General features: G+C 46.5%; 1 protein-coding gene across 1 annotated transcript; it reads right to left on the bottom strand.

The window, feature by feature from the left end:
- Positions 1–3,536: 3,536 nt before the first annotated feature.
- LOC135805803 (uncharacterized) lies at positions 3,537–10,019 on the bottom strand. The gene is made up of 3 exons (XM_065319905.1): positions 7,109–10,019; positions 6,325–6,418; positions 3,537–4,338 (listed from the first exon to the last, which is right to left on the bottom strand). The coding sequence occupies exons 1-3, from the start codon at positions 9,112–9,114 to the stop codon at positions 4,309–4,311; spliced, it is 2,130 nt and encodes a 709-aa protein (XP_065175977.1). The 5' UTR covers positions 9,115–10,019; the 3' UTR covers positions 3,537–4,308.
- Positions 10,020–25,846: the final 15,827 nt, after the last annotated feature.

Below are 25,846 nucleotides of genomic sequence, written 5' to 3' on the forward strand. Positions count from 1 at the left end.
AGGGGGCAATCTACTATATAGTAGAACGACCCCCCGGGCATTGTACTATAGTAGATTGCCCCCGGGGTCACTCTACTATATAGTACAATGCCCGGGGGTCCATCTGCTGGGGGGTCATTCTACTATAGTACACCCGGACCCAGACTTTGTCAAAAGTTCAAACCAAGACCCGTCCTAAATTTTCCTAAATTGAAGCTAAAGATGAGGTCCATTCGCCATTCTTGTGGTCGCTTCAATGTATCAAATTAAGTCCGCATACCAATCTGTCCTTCTCGGATGATCTGCTTGACTGTTGTGTAACTTACGAGACAAACACGCTATAATGTCCACTAACACCACCAGCAGCTTCCAAACAATCAGCTAATGCTAGTTAGTTGTAGAACGTCAGTACCGTCGGTCAATGTCGTGGAATGTTATCGCATGAGCTGATTGTTTAGTAGCTGCTGGTGGTGTTAGTGGACATTATAGTGTAACTTGTCTTGTAGTTCCTTGGTCCCTTTTCTTTTCTATAAATAAGTACGAAGGATGCATTGGCAAGTTCTTGTGACTTCCTCAGCGTTTGCATGCGTAATTTCGACACCATCGCTTTAATACTAAACTGCAATAAAATGTGTAGAAGTAGTTTCATGATCTCCAGTAAAAGATAGCACCGAGTGGGCATCACCGAAAGACCTTGAACTACTGAAGGAACAAAGAATTCAAGTTTCAATTGGCAATCCTGTCGTAGCATTTGGGCACATTCTGTACTAATTTGTAGTAGATTTGGTACTACAGCAGTACTCGAACCGTATGCGGAACGGACCGGGAACTGGCTCACCGCCGGTGCAGCAAGTTCCTGGCGCCGATTTGGCTTATGTGAACCAACCCTGTCGGGCATTGGTTGTGAGACTTATGGTTGGTTGGTGTGGTTCACAAAAGCCAAATCGGCGCCAGGAAGCACCGGCAGTGAGCTAGCTCCCGATCCGTCCTGCATATGATTCGAGTCCCAAATCTACTACAAATTAGTACAGAATGTGCCCAAATGCTACGACAGGTTTGCCAATTGAAACTTGAATTCTTTGTTTCTTCAGTACTGTATAAGTGCAAAGTTTTGTTTGGAATTTCGCTATATTCGTTAGGGGGCACAAAATAACCAAAGTTTGCACCAAACTAAAAGTTTTTTTCTGAACTTTCGGGGTGACAGACCTCGACCAAAAACGAAATTTAGTACGTAACGAACCTGCTGGTGGGGTGATCTAACGAAAGAGTCATAAACAAAAAATTGTACTTATACAGTAGTTTAAGGTTTTTCGGTGATGGCCGCTCGGTGCTACCTTTTACTGGAGATCATGAAACTACTTCTACACCTTTTATTGCAGTCTAATAAGCGATGGTGTCGAAATTATGCATGCAAACGTTGATGAAGTCACAAGAACTTGCCAATGTATCCTTCATATTATTTTTTTCAAATGTACTTCAGTATAATGTCTCATAAGTTTCACAACAGTCAAACAGATCATCCGAGAAGGACGGGTTGGCATGCTGACTTAATTTGCCACCTTGAACATGAGCGACTACAAGAATGGTGAACGGAGCTCATCTATAGCTTCAATTTAGGAAGAATTTTGGATGAGTCTCGGTTTGAAATTTTGACAAAGTCTGGGTCCCAGCATCGGCGATCACCGGTGTGAACGGTTCACAAACCACTTTTGGTCAAAATCGTACGGGATCGATGCCGAGGCAGATAGCAAGAGTTGGGCATTGCCCAACTTTGTCGGCAGTCCCTTGCGATTATTTACCATGTGATTTTGTTACGATGTGACTGGTTCACATAATCGCAATCCGCCGGGAGTGGTTGAAAGAGGCCCACCGCCGGTTACCCCGGCATGCACCGGTGATATGTGAACCAACCCTTACCATCTCACCCTCGCCGTTATAGGCGCTGCATCTGCCACCCTTGTATCACAGGCATGATGGTGGCCTGGAACAAGCGAAACTTCCTAAGCGGGTTGTGTGTCTCAATAATAGCCGCATTAGCCCGTTGTAGTATCTATGGCGGCCATTTGCTACGTGGACTATACACGAGCTACGCGCCTGCAGCGGGCGACTTTTTCCGACATCGCATCAGCTGTACTGTATCCATCACTCACTGATATAATGTACATGTTTTAAGCAATAATGGTTCCTCCACACCGGCGCACAGGGTTTTGTGTCTGTCTCTCTTAACAAGTGCCACATTATCATGGCTGTTGCTTTGGCTATTCTTGAGAGGCATGTTAGAGATTGCAAGAGTACTCCAAAGACCTTCCTGCTTTCGTACGTCCAAATAGGACATTATATTCACGGTGCTGAAGGACATTTCTACCAACCTTTCCACTCAGCCATCTGGTGCACCACGATGAATGTCAGCAGTTTGTTTGTTTGTATATTTAGAGTCGAAGAACAAATAGCAGTGTGGTAGCCGATATGTTTTAGAAGAGCTGTTCAGCATCTGACCAAACATACTTGTATCAATCAACACGTTCCCTGTGGATGTTTTCAGAGTCTGCAAAGCGCGTGCGACCAAAACGTGGTAGGCCTCGGAAATAGCCCCACGGTACATAGACGCCAGAACAAGCTCAGGGGACAATGACACCAACACCAGCCCCTACCCAGTCGCACACATTCCAGGAGCAGATGGGACCAAAGGAAGAGAGGGAGGCCAGGAAGCTACGGAGGAGTCTGAACCACTACCAAAACGACCAAGGCGAACAACAGCTAGCTATGGAACAAATAGAACTGCAGCACCAGAACGTAAAACCGAGAAGCAAACAAAAGAAAGAGGATACCGGTATCAAGGTGACATAATTCAACGAGGTGGAAGTATTGAGGATGACAGCGGTCATGGTGAGGATGCTGCTGATGAAGATGATGGTGACGAAGATGACCTTCGTGAGGAGAAGAAGAAGTCAGTGGTGTTCAGGCATTTGTTGTCTATAGTGGACAGTGTCGTAAGATTCCCGGTTCAGTATTGTACACGTATGTCTTGCTCGTAGTTTTTCGTCAGCTGAAAGTGTTGGAAGCAGTATGCGTTTAATAATAACAAGCACAAGCCAAATCTATAATAGAGAAAGAATATGCCACCTCACTCACTCACTCTCCATAGTTCTCACGTAATGTTGTTTGCACATTCAATTATTCAGTTTCACCGTCATATTAAATCTAATTACATGTATTTGACTTGCATACTATTGTTGTCATACCGGTATTTAGATGTATACTGTGCACTTCTTCCAGTTAGATTGGTTGTTTCTCTTGCTTGTACCAGTGGCGACTGCGCAACTCATCTTATCCATAGCATTAGTTAGCGTTTCAGCCAAGTAACACACATACTATGATACCAGTAGATGCAATCAGGGCAGTTTTATGTATCATAGTCTAGGGGCAGCAGATCTAAACCCGAATCCACATTATGAATTCAAAAACTGCGTTTAATTAAAATTATGACTTTGAATTCAGGCAGCCAAGCCTAATTCTCATATGCCCACGCCCCAACACACCGGTACATGAAACGCAAATACGTGGCACGGCACTTTCGAACTTAGATCTTGGCGAATGAGGACACATTGACCTTCATATGAATCATGTGTGTGACAACAGTAGCTCAGTGTTAATTTAAAAATGGTGGTAGTGAATAATAGTTCAACAGGACTCAAGGAGGCAGCAGTGGGTGCAGCAGCAGCAGCAAAGGTACTGGGTTGCAGGAGGAAGCTGCATGACAAACAAACATTCCAAGTTCAGCAGGGTGAAGAAATGCAGTTGTGAGTAATAACTGGACAGTCTCAAGGTGGTACATGTAGTACTGGATAATATTCATGGGACTCTCAATAGGCTTGCCAGCAGCTTGGCTTGGTACGGGTCATGATGGAAAACTGCAGACCATGCATGAATCGAAAAATGTACTGGGTAGCAGAATTCCATTACATGAAATGTCGACATTCAAGATGAAGTCCACACAAGATTGACAATGGTGAACGTATCCTGGTTACAATTGTTGAGAATAAATATATACACACACACACTCTCTCTCTCTCCTCTCTCTCTCTCTCTCTCGCATGCACATGTCGGTAATCTGACTAGTGTTCCGAAACGATAATACACACAAACTCGTGACACGGGGGTCGTGAATTGGAAATTGGCAATCGGTTGATCTGGAGGTTGTGGACTGTTGTATAATTTGGTGACTGGGTGAGTATTTGCAGGGCGCATTAGCTCAGTGCTTTGTGCAAGTCGCGACCAGCTTGGAAGACTGACACCAGCGACTGACAGCAGCAATCACTGCGTCATGAGTCAAACAAGTGTGCTCTTAGAGAAGGCAGCCTGTAGAACAAAGGCAACACACAAGAAGAAGCCGAAATGCATTTTAAGTCAGCAGCCAGTAGTGACAACACTAGTAGTCATGTTCCCTATGCTTCAAGTGCTGAACAACTGGACCAAAGACATAGCATTCAGCTTGAATCCCTCTCAGCTCTGGCGTGGCAATGGATTGGTGGTCAGTGTTGTTCGAGGAGGGCCGGAACTTTGCAGCCATGGAGAGTCATTAACAAGCTACCAGGTAGGGCTTTCACAAAGATGCCTGCCAATCAAATTACCTACTGCTGGGCACGATAACACTGTTGTAGGTCAACTCTCTATCTTCCTATCTCAAGTGTCAACATGGATAGCTAGATAATGGTATAGCAGGACTGAGGAGCCATGTCCCAGTAGGAGGTTATCTCGTAGGTTCTGACCCCAACGCAAAACTAATATATTCACAGTATGTCACAGGTCAGCCACGTGATACTGGCAAGTAACATATGACTGCCACAACTGCACGGCACTAGTTGCAGCTGCTGTGGCTTTCCAATGAGCCGTGCACCCACAGTGACATAGTGTGGCTTTCCAATGAGCGATGCACCCACAGTGACGGCATAGTAGCTACTTTGACTTGGAAGGTTGTTTCATGAAACTTGCAACCATATCATTCATCAGAAGCAAACCCAACTCTGGCTCCACTATGACAAACAGCTGAAAAGACAACGCCTGGCGGTAAAAAGGCAAATGTCTCCAACGTCAACACTGGCATCTGATCGTTTCCGAGATACATACACAGATAGAGGCCAGTGACTGGCTAATCGGTGTGGACCCCTGAGGTGTACGGTTGTTGGGAACTGAAACTGGAGACACCGTTTCGAAGAGAACTGCCAACGTATAGTGCTGGAAGGAGGCACATTCTAATGAGCTACAGTTCGTCAATTTCAATGTAACTTGAGAGATCCTGGCAGTTTACGCAGCAGTATCACTTCCCCCAAAGATAGCTGGGCTACTTGAGGACTAACTTTGGCCTTTGGGCTGACAGGACACTCTTGGCCTGCATTGCCTGACACCTGCAGATGTTCTATCACTTTGGTAATGAAGAGCCATGACTAGTAATACAGGAACTCAGCATGATCCAACATCAGTGCATCTCTACCTGTTGGCCATCAACAGATACCGGCAAAACATGGACCTTCTTCTTGACCGGAACTTTTCGTTACCCGATAAGCGTGTCGCCCTAAGCTACCAGAACTGACACAGATAAGCTCTAATGCACCATGCCTGATAGGGATAATAAGCTGACAATGTTCTTGAGTGACATCATTGCCCATGTTCGAGCTGCTGCAAGCACAGTTGGTGGGAACACAGTCCTCTCTCCTTATCCCTGGATGTGTCCTTCAAAACGATAACATTGCTCGCACACTGGATCTTCTTTCCACTGTCTGCAAACAAAGGTTTGTTGCGAAGTGTCCCTAGCACCTTATCACATGATCATGTAGTCCCATGTGACATCCCATGTGACATCTGCACACCATCACCGATCCCTCATTATCCAAAGCCACCACGGACCAGCCTGACTAACCACTGATGTTGTCTTTCTTTAGAGTATAGGTCTGAAAGAAGGGCACTAGTGTTAATTAGATATGGGGGCTGTGAGTGTGAGCACAGCTGCACAGCTCAATGAAGGTCACATCTATCTCCTGCATAGTGATCACTACTTTCTGTACTGATGTGCATCCTACCCTGCACTTAGTGTTGGTAGTAGTACAGTGTACAGCCTCTCACACAACCAATTTGTCCCTGCAATAATATATCAGCACCCTGCTGCCTGCACCCTGAGTACATGCTGCCGTGCTTTGACAAATTACTATAACCACAGTGTGTGAGGATGCGGGACATTGCCAGCGGCTTCAGGAGCAATAAATGCTGCTCCAACCACACCGCACTCTCACAGTTTTAACAACTGTCTCTAGCCAAGTAAGGATGCAGCAATGACAGCTCGGAACTTACCAATTCAGAAGAGCCACTGTTCTGCCTGCTGTGTTGCTCCAGAACATCAAGGTGTGAAAGGGCTGGAGAATCTCCTTGCTGGCCCTTCCTCAAGCTGTAATACATCAGACCAAGCACAACAAGCCAGCAATTATCACCCCCACAAGTGATTTATGACAGAATAAATTACGCATCAAAACTCAAGGCCACTATGCAATGAGTTCTAAGTGCCTAGTTACAGTCAGCAAAAATGGCTGCCATTGAAACAGGACTGCTAATATCCTGCAGTCTCCTCCCTAGTCCCATCCAGAAAGACCTCTGAATGGTTCTTAGCAGCAGTGTTTGATCACAAGTTCACAACACCAGCTCACACAGAGCCCTCAACATCACCCTTGTCATTGTGTGCATTCTCATAGGGAGCAGACATGTCACAACTGACATGAACCTAGATAATGACAGAAGTACTATGAGTTGCTACACTGTATGATTTAGCATGCATAAGAGACCACACACTCACTGTAGCTACATACACATCACCAGCCTGAGAAGATGAAGCCTAATGCTCTAGCTCTGCATTTCCAGCATGCAGTGTGACAGCATTCAACATGAACTACATGTAGTGGGCTGCACTGGAGCCTTCTGACTGTTCTGAGTTTCATTCACAGGTGAATTCTGGGTTTACCAAGTTTACCAGGTGACTCCGTCACCTCCCCCTGGTGTCCACAGCAATATTAAACTATCAACACATACATGCAGTTTTGAAAACAATTTTTGTTGGCCCTGGTAAACTGCATCTCTAACTTACCTTGATGCTTTCTTCCGTTTGTCGGTTTTCTTCGTCAATAGAGAGAAGGGAGAACGTTTCTGCTTGGACTTTGGAGAACTGCGATCGATGGTGGTCCACTTTGAAGCAATGGAGTCATACTCGGCGTGGCGCTGCAGCGCCGGCGAGTGTTCAGCACTGTCGGCAACTGGAAGTGTTGCTGTTGCTGCTGCCGCCGCTGCTGCACTTGCATCGCCAATGTACATGGAGTGACGGCTCCGCGGCACCGACATTTGCTGTTGCTGTAATGACAATCCACCTGGTGTGCTTGCACCTAGCGATGACAATGCCAGCTGAGAGGCAGACAGTGATGACGGCGGGCGATTACGCATTGGAGAGTTGAAACGGTTCAGGGAGAAAGAAGTGAAGCGATCGCGTAGAGTCGGAGTGGAGCGTCCACTTTTCATCGTCTTCCCGGACGCTCCAGTCGGTGTCAGGCTAATATCAGTTGGTCGCAGTGTACCTGGCGTAAGAGAACCAGATGATGCTTCAACGCGACTGACTGGGCGGGATGTTAGGCCTAGTGTCATGCTGCTCTGTGAGGATCGACGCTGATTGACTTGTGATGCTGGGTGGGCAGGGAACGCTGGCAGCTTATACAATGCCCCTTCCGAGTTCTTGCGCTTCAACTTGTGAGCGATGGGCGGTGAAATGGCAAAGCGCGTTGTCTCTGGCTCGGAGTTAACCTCCATGTGATTGAATCCAGCTCGACTCTGATAGCCAGAGGGCCTGTCTGCTGCTAGCTGAACACCTGCTGCATAGGCTGGTTCTTCAACATCGCCATCATCTTCTTCATCATCATCGCTTGATTCTCCCGCCACGGCATAATCTGGATCTTCATAGTCGTGTAAGATCTGTTTTCGTGCAAGCCAGACATCAGGCAGGGGCATGTCCTGCCGTTCCTCTACGTTTGTGTAGTCATGATCCGCATCGGTAGCATCCACATCCCCTCCATCAAGCTGATCTCTGCCACTGGCATATTCGTACGCACTGCAGGCATTGTACCCACTCAACTTGTCGTACAGCTTGTTAGGGCTCTTCTGCAAGGCAACAGGTGAGGCATCTCTAGATCTGACATTAGCATTTCCCTCACCGCTGTCCGTACTGCACATAGAGACCACTCCACTGCTGCTCAGAACCGACTGATCTGAGATCTGCTTCTTTCCCAGCTTCTGCGGAATAGGATGTGCGGTGACATAACATCCTGTGCTGTTGTTTCGACTGTACGTCGGTCTCCTTCCTGCAATGGCGTACGGGTCGTGTGGGGCCATTTCCTCGTAGTCGTCATCATCTGCTTTCCTCTTCTGCTGCTGCTGATCAGCCACTTGAGAAGAGAAGGGCACGTACGAATATCGCTCTGTCAGAGCGTGCGTATTGGCATTGCTACTCAGCCTGAACTCTGCCAGCCGCGTTGACAAGTCCACCGGATGAATGTCGACGTAGTCGTCAGCAGCGTCCTCGTCATTACAATCTGAATCGACGGATAGGGACTTCATTCTGTTGTCGCTCAACTCATCGTTCTGAGAACCACACGCCGCTCGCCTGGACGCTACCTTCCTTTTTCTGCCAGTCGCTGACTTTTCCTCATCGACCGCTAGGTCGCTTGCATCGAAATTGGACGATTCGCAATCGCTCTGCCCCGCGTAGTCGGAATCACTGGAAAACCCCTGCAAGTCATCTCCGGTGGAACCCTCCAGTGAGTTGATCCTGCTAGTACTACTGCTGGCCTGTGTACCGCCACAGTACATGATACTAGTACTGTCTTGGGAAGTCTCTTGGCTAGTTGTGGATATGATCGAAGCTGGCATAACTGCGTCGTTGTTCGTTGTCGTCGTCTCCTCACTCCTCGTCCGTCTTGCCTGGAGCTGAGGAGCAGTGCAAGACTTACTATGTCCTGGGTCACTGTCAGTAGTACTCTGATAACCAGATGTAGCGCTCATTTCACGAGGCCAGACGCCTTCTCCACAATGCTCGCTAGTGCTGGACATTCAACAAAATCTTTTCTAACGTCTCAGTCGCTGACGCCTACCTTCACATACACGGTACGGTACGGCCACATGAAAAACACACACGTGCACGCACTCTCCGGACAGAGGGACAACAGCCAACTGGTGCAGTCGTCTGGCACGCACGGCAATAAAAGCACTCACTTGGATCGCCGGGGCTGCAGCTGCCTGTACTTCACAGCGCGCTTATGATTCTCAACAAAACAACAGCCGGCCGTAGATCACTCCGTACTCGGCCACTGGTTGTGGCATGACTGTAGTAGCCTTCCCAGCGGGGGCTTGACATAAGTGCGCTAGAAAGTAGAAACCCGTAGATCTACACGAGCCTGGACAGAATCGACCGATTGCTACACGCAGTGCATGCTGCTGCGTCCTGCACCAGTCGACGACACTTGACAACTCTCCGGACGGTCGAAAAATGAGTGCGGCCAGCGAACTGTAGTATCGCGGTCAGCTGAGCTGCTTGACCTGACACGCTGTCAGAAAAGCGATCATAGGAGATTTACATGGTGCTCGGACCACAATACATCCAGAACAGACCTACTCCTAGAATCCTGCATGGCAGTATCAGTGCTTGGGTCGTCGGACGGTCGGAGTTCGCGGAACGGGTTGTGAGATCGAGACCTATGTGCCTAGAGCGCAGAATCGATCCTCGTCGCGACTCGCTTTTCGATAGATTTTTGAGGTAAACGCCGGCAGATTGCGCAGTTGGTGGTGCTCTTGTCAGTCTTGACCTGCTGCAATGGTCGACTATACTAGTAGTTGTACGGAAGCAGCTTCAACGGTGGAAGTAGTTATAATCACCGTGGGGTTTCGTCGTACCTCCCTCGCCGTAAACTAGCTGTTGCTGGTCTTGACCTGCGTCCAACCTTCTCTTTCAATCAAGTAACAGCAAACTGGCCCGCACTAGGCCGCAGATTCTAAGTAACTAAATCACACACACTGCTGATTTGGAGACTTGTAGTCTTTGCGTGTACATGGTGTAGGTGGCAGCCTTTCTCAACTCAAGCTCGATGGCGGCTGGCGCTCATGCAGCTCAGTTCCGAATCAGGTCATTGTTTCCGGCGTGCTATTGGCATACAGTCATCTGGTCATCACGGAGAAAATCACGTCTGCGGTCCTGAACAGAATAGAATACAGCTGTGTACTGACGTCCTCATGACTTCAGAGCAGGGAGTAGTAAATACAGTATTTTACTACTCCCTGCTTCAGAGCTTGCGCATGAAGTGTGGAGGTGTTCCAAATATTTTGTGGCGAAATCACATCCAGGATATCCAGGACGGAAGGTGTCTACGTAACATTTGCACTTCGCACTCTCTCAGTCTCTGTTCTGGGGAGCAGTCACTATACGTCATGACTGATTCAGTGTTGTGCACTTCGTTCCAGGGACAGTCACCAAATCCGTGGGCGCACGTCGACTGCATGCATACAGCATCCACTGCACTGACGACTTTTTGCTGCTTTCATTCAGCTGTCTTTCCGATAGATCCGCGTGTGTTGGCCCCCAAACTCCACATTATTGTGGCATACTCGTAGCAACTACCGGTGAAGCTGTACGTGTATTTGCTTTTAGACCTTACTAAGTTACTTTACTTTCACAGTGCCCAACAGAAGCAACACAGGACTTTTACGTGGTCAGTAAAATGTTCAACCTACGCGTTTGGCCATTGCCAGTAACAATTTATGCAGTCGTGGCAGATGTACAATAGCTGATAATGACAGGTGGCGTTTTTGATATTTTCTTCTTGCCACACATAGGGATTGTACACTGTAAATATGCCAGTGAATTATGATTATTTTGTTTCGCGCCACGTTGCCACACTAACCAGCACATGACTATTGTAATTATTTATAATGTACATAGCTTCTGGTGAGGGGTGGGGAGAATGTTATGTAAGTCGTATCTATTCAGTATCATATCCATAATGTCTAATGATTGTATGGGCCATCGAATAATAATACTAGAAGTAACAGTACAAGTCTACATGATGGATGTACTACATGTATAACACATCAACACGCTCATGTATTTTTTTGTAGATTGGTGTAAGAAAAGATCAGACAGTCATGAGCCATGACTGTATGCAGGAAACTCTGTGAATCAGTGATCATGGTGATGCAGTCCGCCCACAATTTTCCTGCTTTTCAACAGCCAGCAATGCAACCTCAGAATTGGAACACAGCGGTTTCCTCTTTGACCTGTTTACAATGGTTTTGAGTGTTGGCCACGCAGTCCTGACCCCATTACCTGACTACGCTATGAGTATGCGTCCAGGTCGGCGCTTACGGACACTCAGTGGCTGAATTGAAGCGCATGGGCAGTGCTCATTCATTCGTCTTTCACAACAGACCTTGGCCAAAGTTTCCTGCAACATCCTGATCCTGGACCTAGTCGACATACGACTACTGTATGTAGTCCCGTGCGTATTATAGCATTCGTGAATTCAAGCTAGAAACGTATAGTAAAGTATAAATACATGATTGTATAACAGCAAAGGCAGTCAACCAGCCAACCATGGTCAACTGGACAACATTTCCTTCACAGGATTTCGTCGTTACATGCACTTCCAAGTATCAAACTCACTTAGAATAACAAAGACGTGAATTGCCACTGGTGCAATTCTGTTCAGAAACACAACCAGCTTGCGAAGTTTCGCTTGTGCCCCGCGGCTGAGATCTCAACGTACCAGGTTTGTTGTGATAGGAGAAGGGTGCATTCGTTTTACTTTTAGGTGATGTCGTTTCTATTCAGAAACATTGCTGCAATGTACCCGAAGGTGAAAGCTTTTTTGGATACACATTGACAACATGGAAGGCAGTGTGTCACGCATATCAGCCAGCGCTAGCCACTTCCCTATACACCCACTCAATTACTAACATAATTAGGGGGTGAATCCGAGCCATCATTATAATGTTCCAGCTATAAACTTTACTTCAAATCATGTTGAATGGCCATTGACGAATCATGACCAGGCAGCAATATCCAGGAGGAAGTTACTCTTCGCACTATAAGTAATTTTTAACTAAAAGTGTACCAAGCCGGAATACCGTGACTGTAGTGTGCATTGCAGATAAGGGACTCTAGCGTTCAGGGACCCACTTTGAGCGTCTATTTTCGCTGGACACTTGAGCAGTCGTGACGATTGATTCTTTTATCTCGGCCACCTGTAGACTCTTGTGCAGCACAGAGTCAGAGGCCTTTCGTGAAGAGCTCTCCCTCCCGTGGCAACTCCGGGTTCAGTACTAGTGCCGTAGTGGAATACTCAGCAGGACTGGGGCTGGTTGTGCCACGTGACGAGTTCCTCTGCCTCTCGACTCTCTACTTTAGTCTTTAGTCTTCAGATCCTTCATTTTCAATGTATCTGGAAGTGCATTGTAGTTACTTATAATATTGTCCGGCGGTCGATGGTTGCTCCGTAGATCTACCCGAAGTGCACTCTTTTCATGTTCATGCTGAGGTCTTACCGGTACCGTACTAGTAGATTGACTCGCTTTCCGTCTAGTGCATCCTCCCGAAAAATCATGGAAGGACTCACCTCCCCGAACAAGGAGTTCTAGATTAGGGAACAAATGAAAAGAATCGAAGTGCTCTACATCGCCGATCGGCAATTGTAATTAAAAGAGGTGCCCTGGTGATTGGGCCAGAGTGAGTGCCAGTTTGTTCGAAGGTACCATACAGTAACTTAGTCATACCGACATTGCTCTAAAATGGCTACTAGAGTAGTAAATGCCGGTTTGAAACAGCGGTGCTTGTGCACAGTCACATCACACTTGTGCTAATGTGAAGTGCAGTGACTGTTGTACTTCTCTTCGCGGTACTCATAGAGTCAAATCACCAGTTTAAATAATGTTGCTTCGGTTCTAATATCTGCTAGTGCTAGGTTTCGCAGCAGTTCTGACAACTAACTTCTGTGCATTGTACCTTTTTGTGGCAATGCACGCTTGACGAAAGTGCCATGTCACATGCACAGTCCACAAGCGTGTGTTTGCTGCAGATCTACGACGTTCCACCCATTGCCAGTTGTCTCGCCACTCGTTATGAAACGTCTTGAATCCTTCTACTTTACTTGTTTAGTTTATGAACACGCCTTCTTGAGGATTCCTTTGCTTGAGCCGAGGTCAGGTGCTACAGACTACTACAGTACAGCATCTTAGATCTAGACTAGACTACATGTAGTGCGAGTAGTGGCTGTGCTACTTTTCTCGTCGTAGTGGTGGTGGACCAGGGTAGAGCTAGAGGGGCATCGAAACAATAATGGTGGCGGAGCAGTGATCAAAAGTATGTAACCGTAGTACATAAAAGCAAGAGTACATTATAAACGGGGTTAGTTATGATAGAAATGGGGTTATGTAACTAACTACTACTATACATCTTCACTCTCCAAACGGTCTCTGGGCTACACCAATCACGAGACAGAGCCTCAGACTCAGAGGACTGGCCTAGCGCCTGAGCAAGACTCGTATCGAGCCTCGAAGAGGGCCGCTAGGGGTCTAGACGTAGACTCTACGAGTGTACCGTTCGGCCATGCATCTTGCCCTTTTATGAATCCCATCAAGGCAGTCACGCGCTGCACAGGTCTGGAGGGCAGTTGCTGCTCATGAAAGTGGCCCTGTCTACCCACGCGCTTCTCTATGATTCCACCCTTTATGGCTTTAGCCTAGTAGGCTTTACTCCTCTTGTTTGATCACGGAGCAGGCCTGCACGAGACTAGCGACGATAGGTTACATAACTGTCGCTACTAGGTTACGTTATGCCTGGGCATAGCCTAGGCCCTATGGGCAGTTCTGGGAACTTCTGGACTACTCAATCCGCGGACAGAACTCTTTTGTCCGTTGTAGACTCATCAGTGCAGCACAGAGAAAATGAGGCCGACAGTTATGGACTTAGTAGTCACTAGATAAACTAATGTTAGCTACTTGCTCGCGACACTCGCAATGCCCATGAGTCCATGCTCGGAACTAAACACAACTACTTCAAGTACTATAATAACACGACCTGCTTTCTACATGTTCTTTTGACCGTTTTGACTTTGTCCGAATCTGATCTGCAATCAATCATCGCACAGCACACTGCTAGGTGGGGGACGGTGGCGGTGAGGCAAATTAGTACTGACTACAGTCAACTTCGCTAATAACGACTGCGGATATAACGACAATTCGCGAATAACGACATCATTTTCATGCCCAGAGCAAAGTCCCATCCAACTGGGACCCATTATAATGAGACTTCGGGCATAAGGACACTTCGCGAATAAGGACACTTTTCTGATGCCCCGCCGAGTGTCGTTATAAGCGAAGTTGACTGTATACTGTAATATAAATTATAAGACAAGTCACAATCCAGCTCAGCTCTAAAATTGTGAGACCATGACTGTATTAGTTTCAACAATAGCACTCATGTACATGTCATTGTTTACTTATCAAAAGACCTTTGGAACTTCTGAGTGTATTTCCAGGCTTGCATGTCTACATGTGCACGTTAGTCGTAACATCAAGACTACAGACTACACCGTCTACAAGTGACTTCTTGCACTTTGTTTCTTCGCTATTAAAAAGAACATGGGATCATATCCGTGGTCAGGTTATTGCGACGTTCCATTCTCCTTTCCGTTTCTTTTTGTCTTTGCACCCCAGGGCAGTTGTGGTACCCACACGCACACACTGAGTTTGATGATCCTAATGAGACTCGTCTCCCGTTATGAAGTACATGTACCAGACTGAGGAATGTACAATCCTACCCAGGACGTGTGCGATTTTGAGATTATTGTTCGATCCAGGCAGTGTGGAATTCCAAAAACGCGTCACCCTTCGTGGTTTCTCTAGCTCGGCACTGTGCTCGTGTGATGTCGATAATAGCAAGAATACTAGTATTACACTCAAGCTGTGTGCGTACACGCTTTAATCTACTTGTCCGTGCACAGGAATGCACACTGTCATGTGCATAGTAACACATGCGGTCACTCTTAGGACTGGCCTTCCTCCCCGGACTTTATTGCTAGAGTAAAATATCTGCGCGAGAATTCCTGAAGGGAATGTGACAAGCTGAGAAATTTGGCCTTGGCAGGCTAGCTTGCTAGCTGGACATGACGAATAACTATGAATGCGTGCTATTTGCCAGAGAGCGATTTGTAGGCTGAACGATGTCATAAGGTGAGCACCGCGGGTCTAAAACAGAGGCTGGCCGAATGGGACTAGCAACACTGCCGTGAATACCAGAAGCAAAACAAGATGGTCTCTGGCGAAAGCAGAGGCTCGACAGCAAGGACAGAAGCAGAACAGTCTCCACATTCATGTAAAGCATTGAAGATAACAGTCTGGCTCTGCCTAAACTCTGGAATCTATCTGGTCCCCAGTGGGCAGTTGATAGCAGAGAGAGGCACATGTATGTAGTCAATACAATGTACATGTGCCAGGTATTAAATATTGCTCTATTCCCTTGTTGAACAAATCTATTGCTGAATATGAAAAGACTGACAGCACCGCGGCTGTAAATCATTTAGCCTGGTCTGCCGCAGCGTGGCCTAGGTAATGGTGGCACAGACATGATTTTTAATCATGTCCAAGGCTAGGCTAGGCTTGGATGGAGCTCGGCGGACCAGGATCGTGGACAGGAGATCTTGGCTTCAAGCTACTGCTTGATCACTCACTGCTCAATCTACATGTACATGACTGTACATGTACATGTACGTGTTGTGTTACCATGCGTGTACGTGTATGTATGCCATGAAAGAACGTGATGAGTGTCTATGACTATTGATATAAAATTGAAGCAGCTTTCTCACTACAGTGCGTTTACGGGTATGAATGTGTTAGCGAGTCATTTTGGTTGGAGTGTTGAACTGATTGTGAAACGCCCGTACAAATGAAGGGGTAAAGTGGTCATACATGTAGTACATAGTCATTATGCAAGGAAATCATTGTCCCATGGAATCAGGGAGCAGAGTATGGAATACTCCCACGTGCTTGTGCCACTGACTACACGCACATGCAAACGTTGCATGCAGAATGTGATTTCATCATTTCCCTTGATCAGTCGTGAAACATCCCAACAGCATCAGCAATAGCCCTTCCCAAAGATGCTAAAATATTTCGCAACTAACTACTTGTGCTTTCGCAACCGTGCCAAAACAAGTGAAAGTTGCTGAAATCGCAACTCAAAATGAGCGAGTTCTTGTGCATAATGATACCAAAAACAAGCAAAAGCTAAGCAGCGGAAATAGACAACACTGCAGGCCACTGTGGCGCTACTGGCGCAGCATAACCATGACAGAGTAAAACATGATAGCTTTGGAAAATGAACAGACTTGGAATGAGTTTTGCTGGCGCTTCGCACACAGCATTCGCCTTTATATCATTGGGCCTAGTTCCCGTTTATTGTGCGAATTAAAATGAACCAACCCACCAACCATTTCATACATGTATTATCATACTTCAGCATTGCTCAGTTCTACCACATAATTTTACTTATGTAATGTTTATACAAAAGAGAAAGGACCAAGGAACTACAAGTTACGCTATACTGTCCACTAACACCACCAGTTGCTAAACAATCAGCTCACGCGATAACATAATGCACGACACTGACCGTCGTGCATTATGTTATCGCGTGAGCTGATTGTTTAGCAACTAACTGGTGGTGTTAGTGGATAGTATAGCGTAACTTGTAGTTCCTTGGTCCTTTCTCTTTTGTATAAATTAATTTGTTTTTTTGCAGATTCTCAACAGTTTATTGACATCATACAAATCCGAGAAGAAAGAAAAAGGCCCAACCCTGCCCTGCCAGTTATTTGGACTTACGGGGGTCGCCAATGACTCGCCATGGCAAATAATAAAAAAGAAAATTAATTTTTGATTACTGCTTGGGCTGGAGTTTCCACAACCCGTGCTGAAAAGCTCGAAATTCAGCACAAAAGAGTTCTAAAAATCCTCCTCCGGAAACTCCGCATGCTCCCATCTTCCACCCTTTATGCCCTTGCTCACACTACCCCTTTGTCTAAGAGACGTAATTCACATCTTGTCACCCTTATCCATTCTCTCAAACTCAATCTGTGTCCACCTCACCTCCACTGTTTCAACTGGTTTCTTCCCGTAGCACGAGAAACTCCCTTTCCCTTCCGAAACCCAAGTCCTCCTTTCTACTTCACTCTCCCCTTTTCACTGCGTACTCTGCGTGGCTGGCACTTCCCCAAGAAGCTAAGGACCTTTCTTCCCTCCGCCTTTTTAAGAGCCTTGTCGCGCCTTGACTTTGATTTTGCGTTTCTCATTTTGTTGCAATCACTACTTATCCATGCCGGTTCCTTTTTTCTTCTCCTCCCCTTCTCCCTTCCTTGCCGTGGTTGGCTAACACCCTCTCTCTTTGTATTGGCCGGTGTTCTCACTGTGCTATGAGATGCTGCAATAAATAAATAAATAAATAAAATAAAATTCTTGGCTCTAAATCCGAGTCCAAATATGTAATGTTACATGTACATGTACATGTTCTTCGAGAAGTACATGTACACTTGACTCTTGATGGGTTGATGCAATGTTTCAGCGCTTCTTGATGAAGCAGAGCATCACGGACACTTCAATGGTCTCCTCCAAGACGTTTCTCTGCTTACGGTTGCGGACGGGGGAGTTGCGATTTCTTCCAAAACAACCAAAAGTTGCGAAAAAAGGGGGCGACTCCCGGGCGAGCATCTTTGGGAAAGGGCTAATCAGCAACGGATCTCTGAAGTCGAGCCCTGCAATGGCGAAGGCAAATAGCTGTTAGTGTTAGGATGCACCCCATTTTTATAACGGGGTACGATCGTGGTTAAACGTGCCTGCTTCCAAAGCGGTATGATCTATCACAGCTCTTTGCCAAGTGGCAACGACTGGAGGTGCAAGGCCTAATATGTGCAATGGCTCATTGGTGCTTACTGCCTTACTCCACGCCACTCCTGTGCCAGCTCTCACCTTGGTAAAGAACAGGTCAATATGGCATATCACAGGCTACTGTGCGCGCTCTTCAGTTCACAACATGAACATATTTGACAAGTGTAGCTGCGATTTGCGCACTGACTGTTGTAGCCACTGGCTAATACATGGCTGCTGACCAATCATGCTGCCAGTGCGCTAGTGATCAATGTCAAAACATGTTGATATCGACTCCACCGATGTCATCTCGCCTATCACCTGGCCTGTCAAAGAGGCATGTGCGAATCCACATCTACATTACCACGTAATGTCGTTGTGGTGCTACGCGCTTACGTGTGCGTGTACATGTACTAGTATGTTCCAGGAAAGTGCCTCAAAAAATAGTAGCAGGAGTCCATTGATAGCTCTACATGTATCTCCAAGACCTACATGTACATTGTACACGTAAGCAGCAGCGCAGGCATGCGGACGACCACAAAGGCACAGTGTTGCAGTGACATGTCAGAGCCACACGTACAGTACACAGGCAGTCCTGCAAAGCAAAGGTACATGATCCAGACATAGGGCTTTCGGCACATCGTCCATCCACGCACCCGCAGTCCCGGACTGACGGACCTTTGCTTTGGACTGATGGACCTTTGCTTTGGACTGATGGACTTTGGTCAATTTGGATAGTATCATCATAATCATACCCATATTACTACCGGTAGTACAGTCATGTATGTAAGGCCAAGCTAGCCGGGCACCGATCGGTCATGACCGTAGAGTCTATGATGCCTTGCCATGTAGATCTACCATCAATACGTTGTAGTAGTAGATACACGTAATCAGAGTAGCCACTACTAGTGCACTGCTAGGCTGACGTCTAGCCAGATCAGCAGATGGTGTTTACCAGTGTGTGGTGGGGACTAGCGCCGTAGTGGGAGTAGATCTACTCTGCTAACTGTTATGTACTACAGTCTACAGTTCAATGACAATGACCAGTGCTGTCATTGAAATGATAATCAGCCGGTAAGGCATAATGGAAGGCTTTCACATTCCCTCGCCTAATTATACCTTTTGTCCTCACTGCTGTCGAGGGTCTTGGGAAACAAAGGAGGTTGAAGAAGGATCTACACGAAAACCATCTGCCAGACAAGCCACTATACTAGCTCTATGCACATGATAATGCACTCTGCACATGATGGTGCACAGTGCTATTAATAATTATTATCACCCGTAAAGCCATTCGTACATGTACAGTCATGTAAAGACGTGACGTGTATTCAGTGGTATGGCATGTGAGAGATGCTTCTTGGTCGTCTTGAACTTGAAGCACTCAGTTAGGCTGGAATGCAAACCTGTGCACCTGTGCTGCTACATGTATGCTCACATCAGACAAATGCGTGGGCCCTGGACATGAGTGCCTATTACGTACGCAAATCATGAAATGATCTCTAAAAATCAATCAATATTCACATTCCTTCTTGCAGAATACCCCATAATGGGCCAGCATGGTTGTCTGGGTCTAGCAATACGTACGAGCAAGAGAAGAAGAAGGCATCATGATCAGTCATAGGGAATGCTATTGATGGAGCGCATTACCGGTAGTCACGCATTGTATTGTGTATTTTCGAGGAACTTTCTTCCCCTATATCCCCTATATCCCTGATAACCTGATAAGCCTCCCCTGGGTGACTGATACAACCGATGGCCAGCGTGTTTCATGTAGATGTAGATCTACATGTACTGAAGTACCTGTACATGTACATGTACATAAAGTCATTGTATGTTACGCAACTTCGCAAGTATGGTTATGTGCTTCAGAAGCAGTTCAAAAGTATTGAGATAGTCAGGACCATGGTAATCATCATCCACCAATTAATATCACTGGTGGAAACCTACAGAGCCACTACCGGTACTGGCAATACCGGCAATAGGAATATTTTGAACTGAGAGTAATACACTGTACATGTACATGTAGGTATCAAAATTAAATTACATTGAACATGTATTTGGGGTTGGGATCTGTGATAATTGCACGGCAGTGCCAGTAGTCCCACACCCTCTTCCCGCCTTGGCATAGTGTTTCATACACATGATTCATTCATTGAGGTGTGGATGGTCATGAGAGCAAGGTGTGGTTGTTGCCCCGCTGCAAATTCTTGCATCTACACTTTTATAATTATTATATTATACTAAGAAAAGAAAAGGACCAAGGAACTACAAGTTACGCTATAATGTCCACTAACACCACCAGCAGCTACTAAACAATCAGCTCATGCGCAACTAATTACTTGTAGTTCCTTGGTCCTTTTCTTTTCTATAAATAAATTTATCCTTGGCTCTCCATCCGAGTCCATACTGGTATGACCATTGTGCTGGTACATTCTGACCTATGCAGCATACAGCATACAGTATTACAGCATACAGTCCTGTAATTGTTCCAACAGCTTGTGCATGCGGTATGTCGACACTGTATAATAGTGTATTCCAAGCAGCATGCCATGGTCTAAACTATTACATGTACAAGCCTGGTTTTGCTGTCACTACACAGTCACAGCATGACACTGACAGGGAAACCTCTCTCCAGCTCCCTCTTTTCACCTTGTCTGAGAGTGTGTGACAGTATGTCGATGTGTTGACAGGCAGCAGTCGACACCCTGTGATTGAGTATCACCACACCCTGACCCAGACCCAGAGGCCCATACATAATCATTGGTTACAAAAAATTAATAATAACATCCCTGGAGTCCGCACTTGCAGTTACTGTTTGCTACTCGAGCCGCTGTACTGTTCTCACTACAAGAAAAAAGATACAGATGTTGTCTGCGCTGGTCAAGCCGTACCCAAAAATTTACCAAGAACCCCTTAGTGGTTATGGACTGTTGAACTGGCTGATAGAAGTTTGTCAAATCGTCATACATGCATGCACATGTACAACACTACTACTACTAGGATCGGGGCAGACGTCGATGCACACAATGGCATCTATTATCATGTACTTCTTGTTCGAAGTACAATCATGTACACGTACACGTAGCTCTGTTGACATTGTGTTACAACTCTTCACATTGTCATTGGTGATAGAGAAAATTGACAGCATTGCCACTGCATGCATCCTAAGGGACCGATTTGGGGTGAAGAAGAAACGAAATCCGTCATTGGTGCCAAGTAATGGCCGCTTCGTATTGTAGTGTTTTCCACACCCCTGCTGATGACCGTGTGATCTCGGGCAGCAACGTTACATCCAACAGAATGCTGGTATCTTTGCAGACTCAGCGAAGTCAATGCGTTCACGTGGACAAGTTGATGCAGGATACAATACTGGATTCCAGGAAGTGCTATCGTTTGTAACTAACTGTCAATTATCGACCTACTGTGGAGAAGTAACAGATGATGTGCAATAGATACATGACTTTGTAGCGTCGGCTCCACCTGCTTCAAAGACAGTCAGTTGTTTGATAAGTTACTCTACGCAAAACATGCGGTGGGTTTCCAAGCCAAGGTGTTGGACTGTAATCAAGTACAATGCAATATCAGAGTGTCGGTGGATTTCGTCTTGCGCAAATGTACCAGTTTCCGAACAGCTGTTTCGGGCGCGAGAACTCTCCCAAAGCCAAGAGCTGCAGGGTGTTAAAATCTCACGCGGAGCTGTAGAGGCCAGGACGGCTGTTGTCGATAATCATCATTGTGCTCAGCATTGATCATATCAATTACCGTGGGGAAAGACTACGCCTTGAAGGCCCTTTTCTCTTCTTCTATACATGTACATGTACAAGGCTGATAAGTGATGTTAGCAAGAGTGCACAACCATGGCCCCAGGGGTTATCATGGTTTTGCACTCTTGATTCTAGTGTAGATAGAGTGGGAATTTCAATTTTGTAATCCACGACTTCTCACCCCAATCTCCAAACCATGGCATTGCCATTGGCATTGGCTCCCGAGTCACCGTGGCATGGCAACGACTTGCAATAACGACGCAAGTTACTTGAAGATCACCATGGAGACCTAGGGTCACTAGTATCCAGTGTCAGTGCCAGTGGGTGAGATGAATGACTGTAGTACCAGGAGTCCATTATGGACTCTTGATAATGATAGTACATTGCCGTGGTCATGACTCATGGGAAGCCTAGCTGGGAAACAGATTTCTCAACCAGTCCTATTTCTGTATTGAGCGTTTGTGGTCAGAGGTATTAGGTGACACATTCGTTGATCTTGTTCTCTGGGATTGTCTCACGAAGAACTTGTGGCTGTGGGTTACAGCTGTCGAGATAGTGAATAACCTCCTGCAGGTTATTCGTAGCGAATCGGGCAGGCATGGTGAAGAAGGGGGCGAGCGTCGCACGATTGGTAAAAAAGAAGAAGAGGTAAACAAGTACTGATTATCATGGGTAACTTGCCAGAGAGCTGTAATACCCTCTAATTACACACGAGTGAACAACTATCCTGTACGAATAGATAAACGTGATAAAAGCTTTCATTCCCCCCGTTGTGTGTGCCAATTGCCAAGGCAATCCTGAGGCAACATCGACAAGAGTGGTAAGTACTAAAGTAGCTGGTAACGTGCCCTTGCAGTTTGTTGACACTGCGCTGAATCAATCTGCCTTGACCGTGCACCACCCCGCGGGCCGTGGTACCTCACCTTGATCGGCGAACAGCGCTGATAGCTGCTGTCTTTTCACCTTCACACGCCCTCTCCTATATTTACAGTCTGCCGTGCAACTTTAGAAAAAGTAATTGTGTTTGTGATAAGTCAGAGCACCTGATATCTGCGTCTGATTATATCCCTCGCTAGCGTTTCCTGGCAGAATACCCGTCGAAACCCAGGCCAGAGGCCAGACTGCTGCCGTGCTGGTTGGACCCACTGCCAATCACATGCCCAGTACAAATCCATCCGTGGAATATGATTCGTCATCGACAAATACTTACGTTGATGGTCTCCTACATGTCAGTTGTATTCGAGGACATGTACAATGTACGTGAGGAAGAAAAGAATGATAATGCCTAGCAGGGACTGGAATGATTCAATCGGCCCCAGGCCTGCACGATCTCAAATTTAAATGTTCATTGGCTACAGTAATACAATGTTAGTCCAGGCCGTCGCGTCGCGGAGGTCTCAGCGATAACCATGATAACGGATTAGAAAATATTATGAATGGTAACTGATAGTACGATGGGGACGGTGAGAACTTTGGCCTGAGACACGTTGCCGCAAGCTAAGGCAGTAAGGGTATTGATAGGGGAACTGGCCACTGGAAACTACAACTAGTAGTACTGGACAAGTACAAGTAGGCACCCCCAGTCTACGGCTGCGTCACCAAATACAGCCACAGACCCGTCCATAGCCGGCCATGGCATATGCGCCTTGTCTTGCTCATATATTTGAGGATTTCCCAAAGACGTAGTCTAAATTGAAGGGAGTTCCATTATAATGGGAGGCTGTAGGGTTGAGATAGCAGACAGTGAAGGGCTAATGATTCGTCATGAACAGCCTAGCTAGAGAAATACATAATACAATTATGCTGAATGTTCCTTGGCCGAAGATAACTCTGCTCCAACATGACCCTGTCTGACATCGACAGCGTCCAACATCATGCATGTCTCCACTTTCCCAGCAGCACTCGAGGGTACTCAGAGACAGAAGTGCAGAGTGCGTGGTGCCGCTTCAGCGTCAACATAATAGTACTGTAGACCATATTGACCCGGGTAGGGGGGTAGAGTTTCCATAGCTCACTGGATTGATATCGGTTCGTTAAAACCAACCTTCACCTTCTTTCTTTTTTTCTCCTCTACTCACCCCCCCCCCCCCCCCCCCCGCTTAATTTATTCCCATTGGGCCCATTGTTATTAGGTGTATGCCTGTTTTGATTCCCACAATAAAGTATACAACAACAACAACAACAACGACAACCCGGGAGGATCTCGGAAAGCTCCATCGTCATGACTACCAGTTGAATATCGATGGTAACGGCAATGACTATGTAGGGTACTCCTGCTACCAGTGATAGACTTTCGTGCATATTGGGAGAACTTCGCAACTACGTAATTAAATAGGATAATCTCGCCGTGCGGTGACTCTACAATACATCCAAGTAAGGCTGTGCAACATGATGTGTATTCAGAATACCTGAACTGAAGCCTCCGTTATCGTTGCTTCAAGCTTGACATCCCCGCCTCAACCGACATGCCACTCCACGAGCCTCCCACTGCGATGGCTGTCTGTGGGCAGGCCTTGGCAGAAGATAATGTTTTGACGTCAACGGTGCAGCATCAGCTGTTCACACGTGCCCTAGGCCTCAATATGACTGTGTCGTGGAGTGTTTTGCTCCGCACCTCCCCTGCCGCGACCGGCACACCAGTAGGTGGCAGTGCATGAAGTGGTGATGTCCATAGACTCAGTGTACATGGTGTACATGGTGTATGAGCCTACTAAATTATACTATGAGGCCAGCCTGCAGGGATTTAGGCAGGGATATAAGCCGGGAATGGCAGGAGGAAAATAATAATAAGGTGTCATGTACATGTACATCAAGTTCAAGCTGTGACTGTACAATAACATCATACAGCTGTCCAGGTCTGGTTTGCAGTCTGGTAGACCAGTGTCCTGAGTGACCATCGACGAAGGACTGCGTTGTTTACCAACTCTGTGTTGTTGGGTGAGGACAGATGTTCGCAGACACACTTGGAACACCTTCTTTTGCGCTGCTTTCAAGTTTGGGTGGAGTTCCTGGGTGTTCAGGAGCAATGCAGATGATAGGCGGATAATCCGATTGCCAGCGTCGATGCACAGGGACGATGCGAAGAAGAACATATAAGGCTCTGCGGGCTCGTCTCCCCCCTCATAGTATCATAGTCATGTTCTGTCCCAATGGTCAACACCGTGCACAACGATTATCTCCGATTCTCGTCTCTCTCGTCTCTTTCTCTCTCTGCTGTCTCCAGACTCCGCACCGACCCTGTCATTCACTGATCGCGCATACAGTACTTTTAGCATTACAAAGGACCATGGTGACGTACCGAGCCGCTTGAAAGACAATTACAATGTATGTCCCAGCCACACTGATCTAGCTATGTCTCTTGTATGCCAGCTAAGGGCCGGATGCTGTGCGCTATCGGCACATTACCGGTCCTGTATGCAGGAATCGTCCACCCACAGGAAAGCCCAGCTTCAAGTGGCACCTTTGCCTGACTGACGGCTACTGTCTGTAGTGCATGTACTTCATGTACAGTACAATGTGCATACTAGTAATGGAAGAGAGAGAGAGGATCCAAGTGGGGAAACATTGTGACTCAAAGTTTCATGCGGAAGCAATCATCAGACAGTGATTTTGGCTGTTCACATCATCAGACAGTGATTTTGGCTGTTCACATCATCAGACAGCTGTTGTGGGTATACAGTATACGGTACAATCATGTAGACCTACTAGTTAATAGTACTAGTATGCCCTGATGATGCCCAATGGGCGAAATATTAGCGAAGTTATTTATTTGGTGCAGCTGAGAGCCTGTTGCCGGAATGGCAGTGTTTCCAAGTGCAAGAAATACGCTGCAATGGAGTTTGGGGAATTCTGAAGAAACGTTAGTATACAGACTTTACAGTATACAGTTTTGTAATGTAGGCCGCAACGCAGAACATGAATCAAGACTGTAGTGTGAATCTGCAAAACCTACAACATACATCTATAAAATAATCCAAGAGGGTAGTGACGGGTGCACTGACAGGGATACATACATGTACATGCACTAGCAAGAGTCCATGAGACCATGATAACACCCCGGGTTATGCCTCATGGACTCTTGATACTACGTTAGTGTCTCCCATTGAATGGATCTG

Source organism: Sycon ciliatum, chromosome 1, assembly GCF_964019385.1.
Source record: "Sycon ciliatum chromosome 1, ocSycCili1.1, whole genome shotgun sequence".
Taxonomy (NCBI): Eukaryota; Metazoa; Porifera; class Calcarea; order Leucosolenida; family Sycettidae; genus Sycon; species Sycon ciliatum.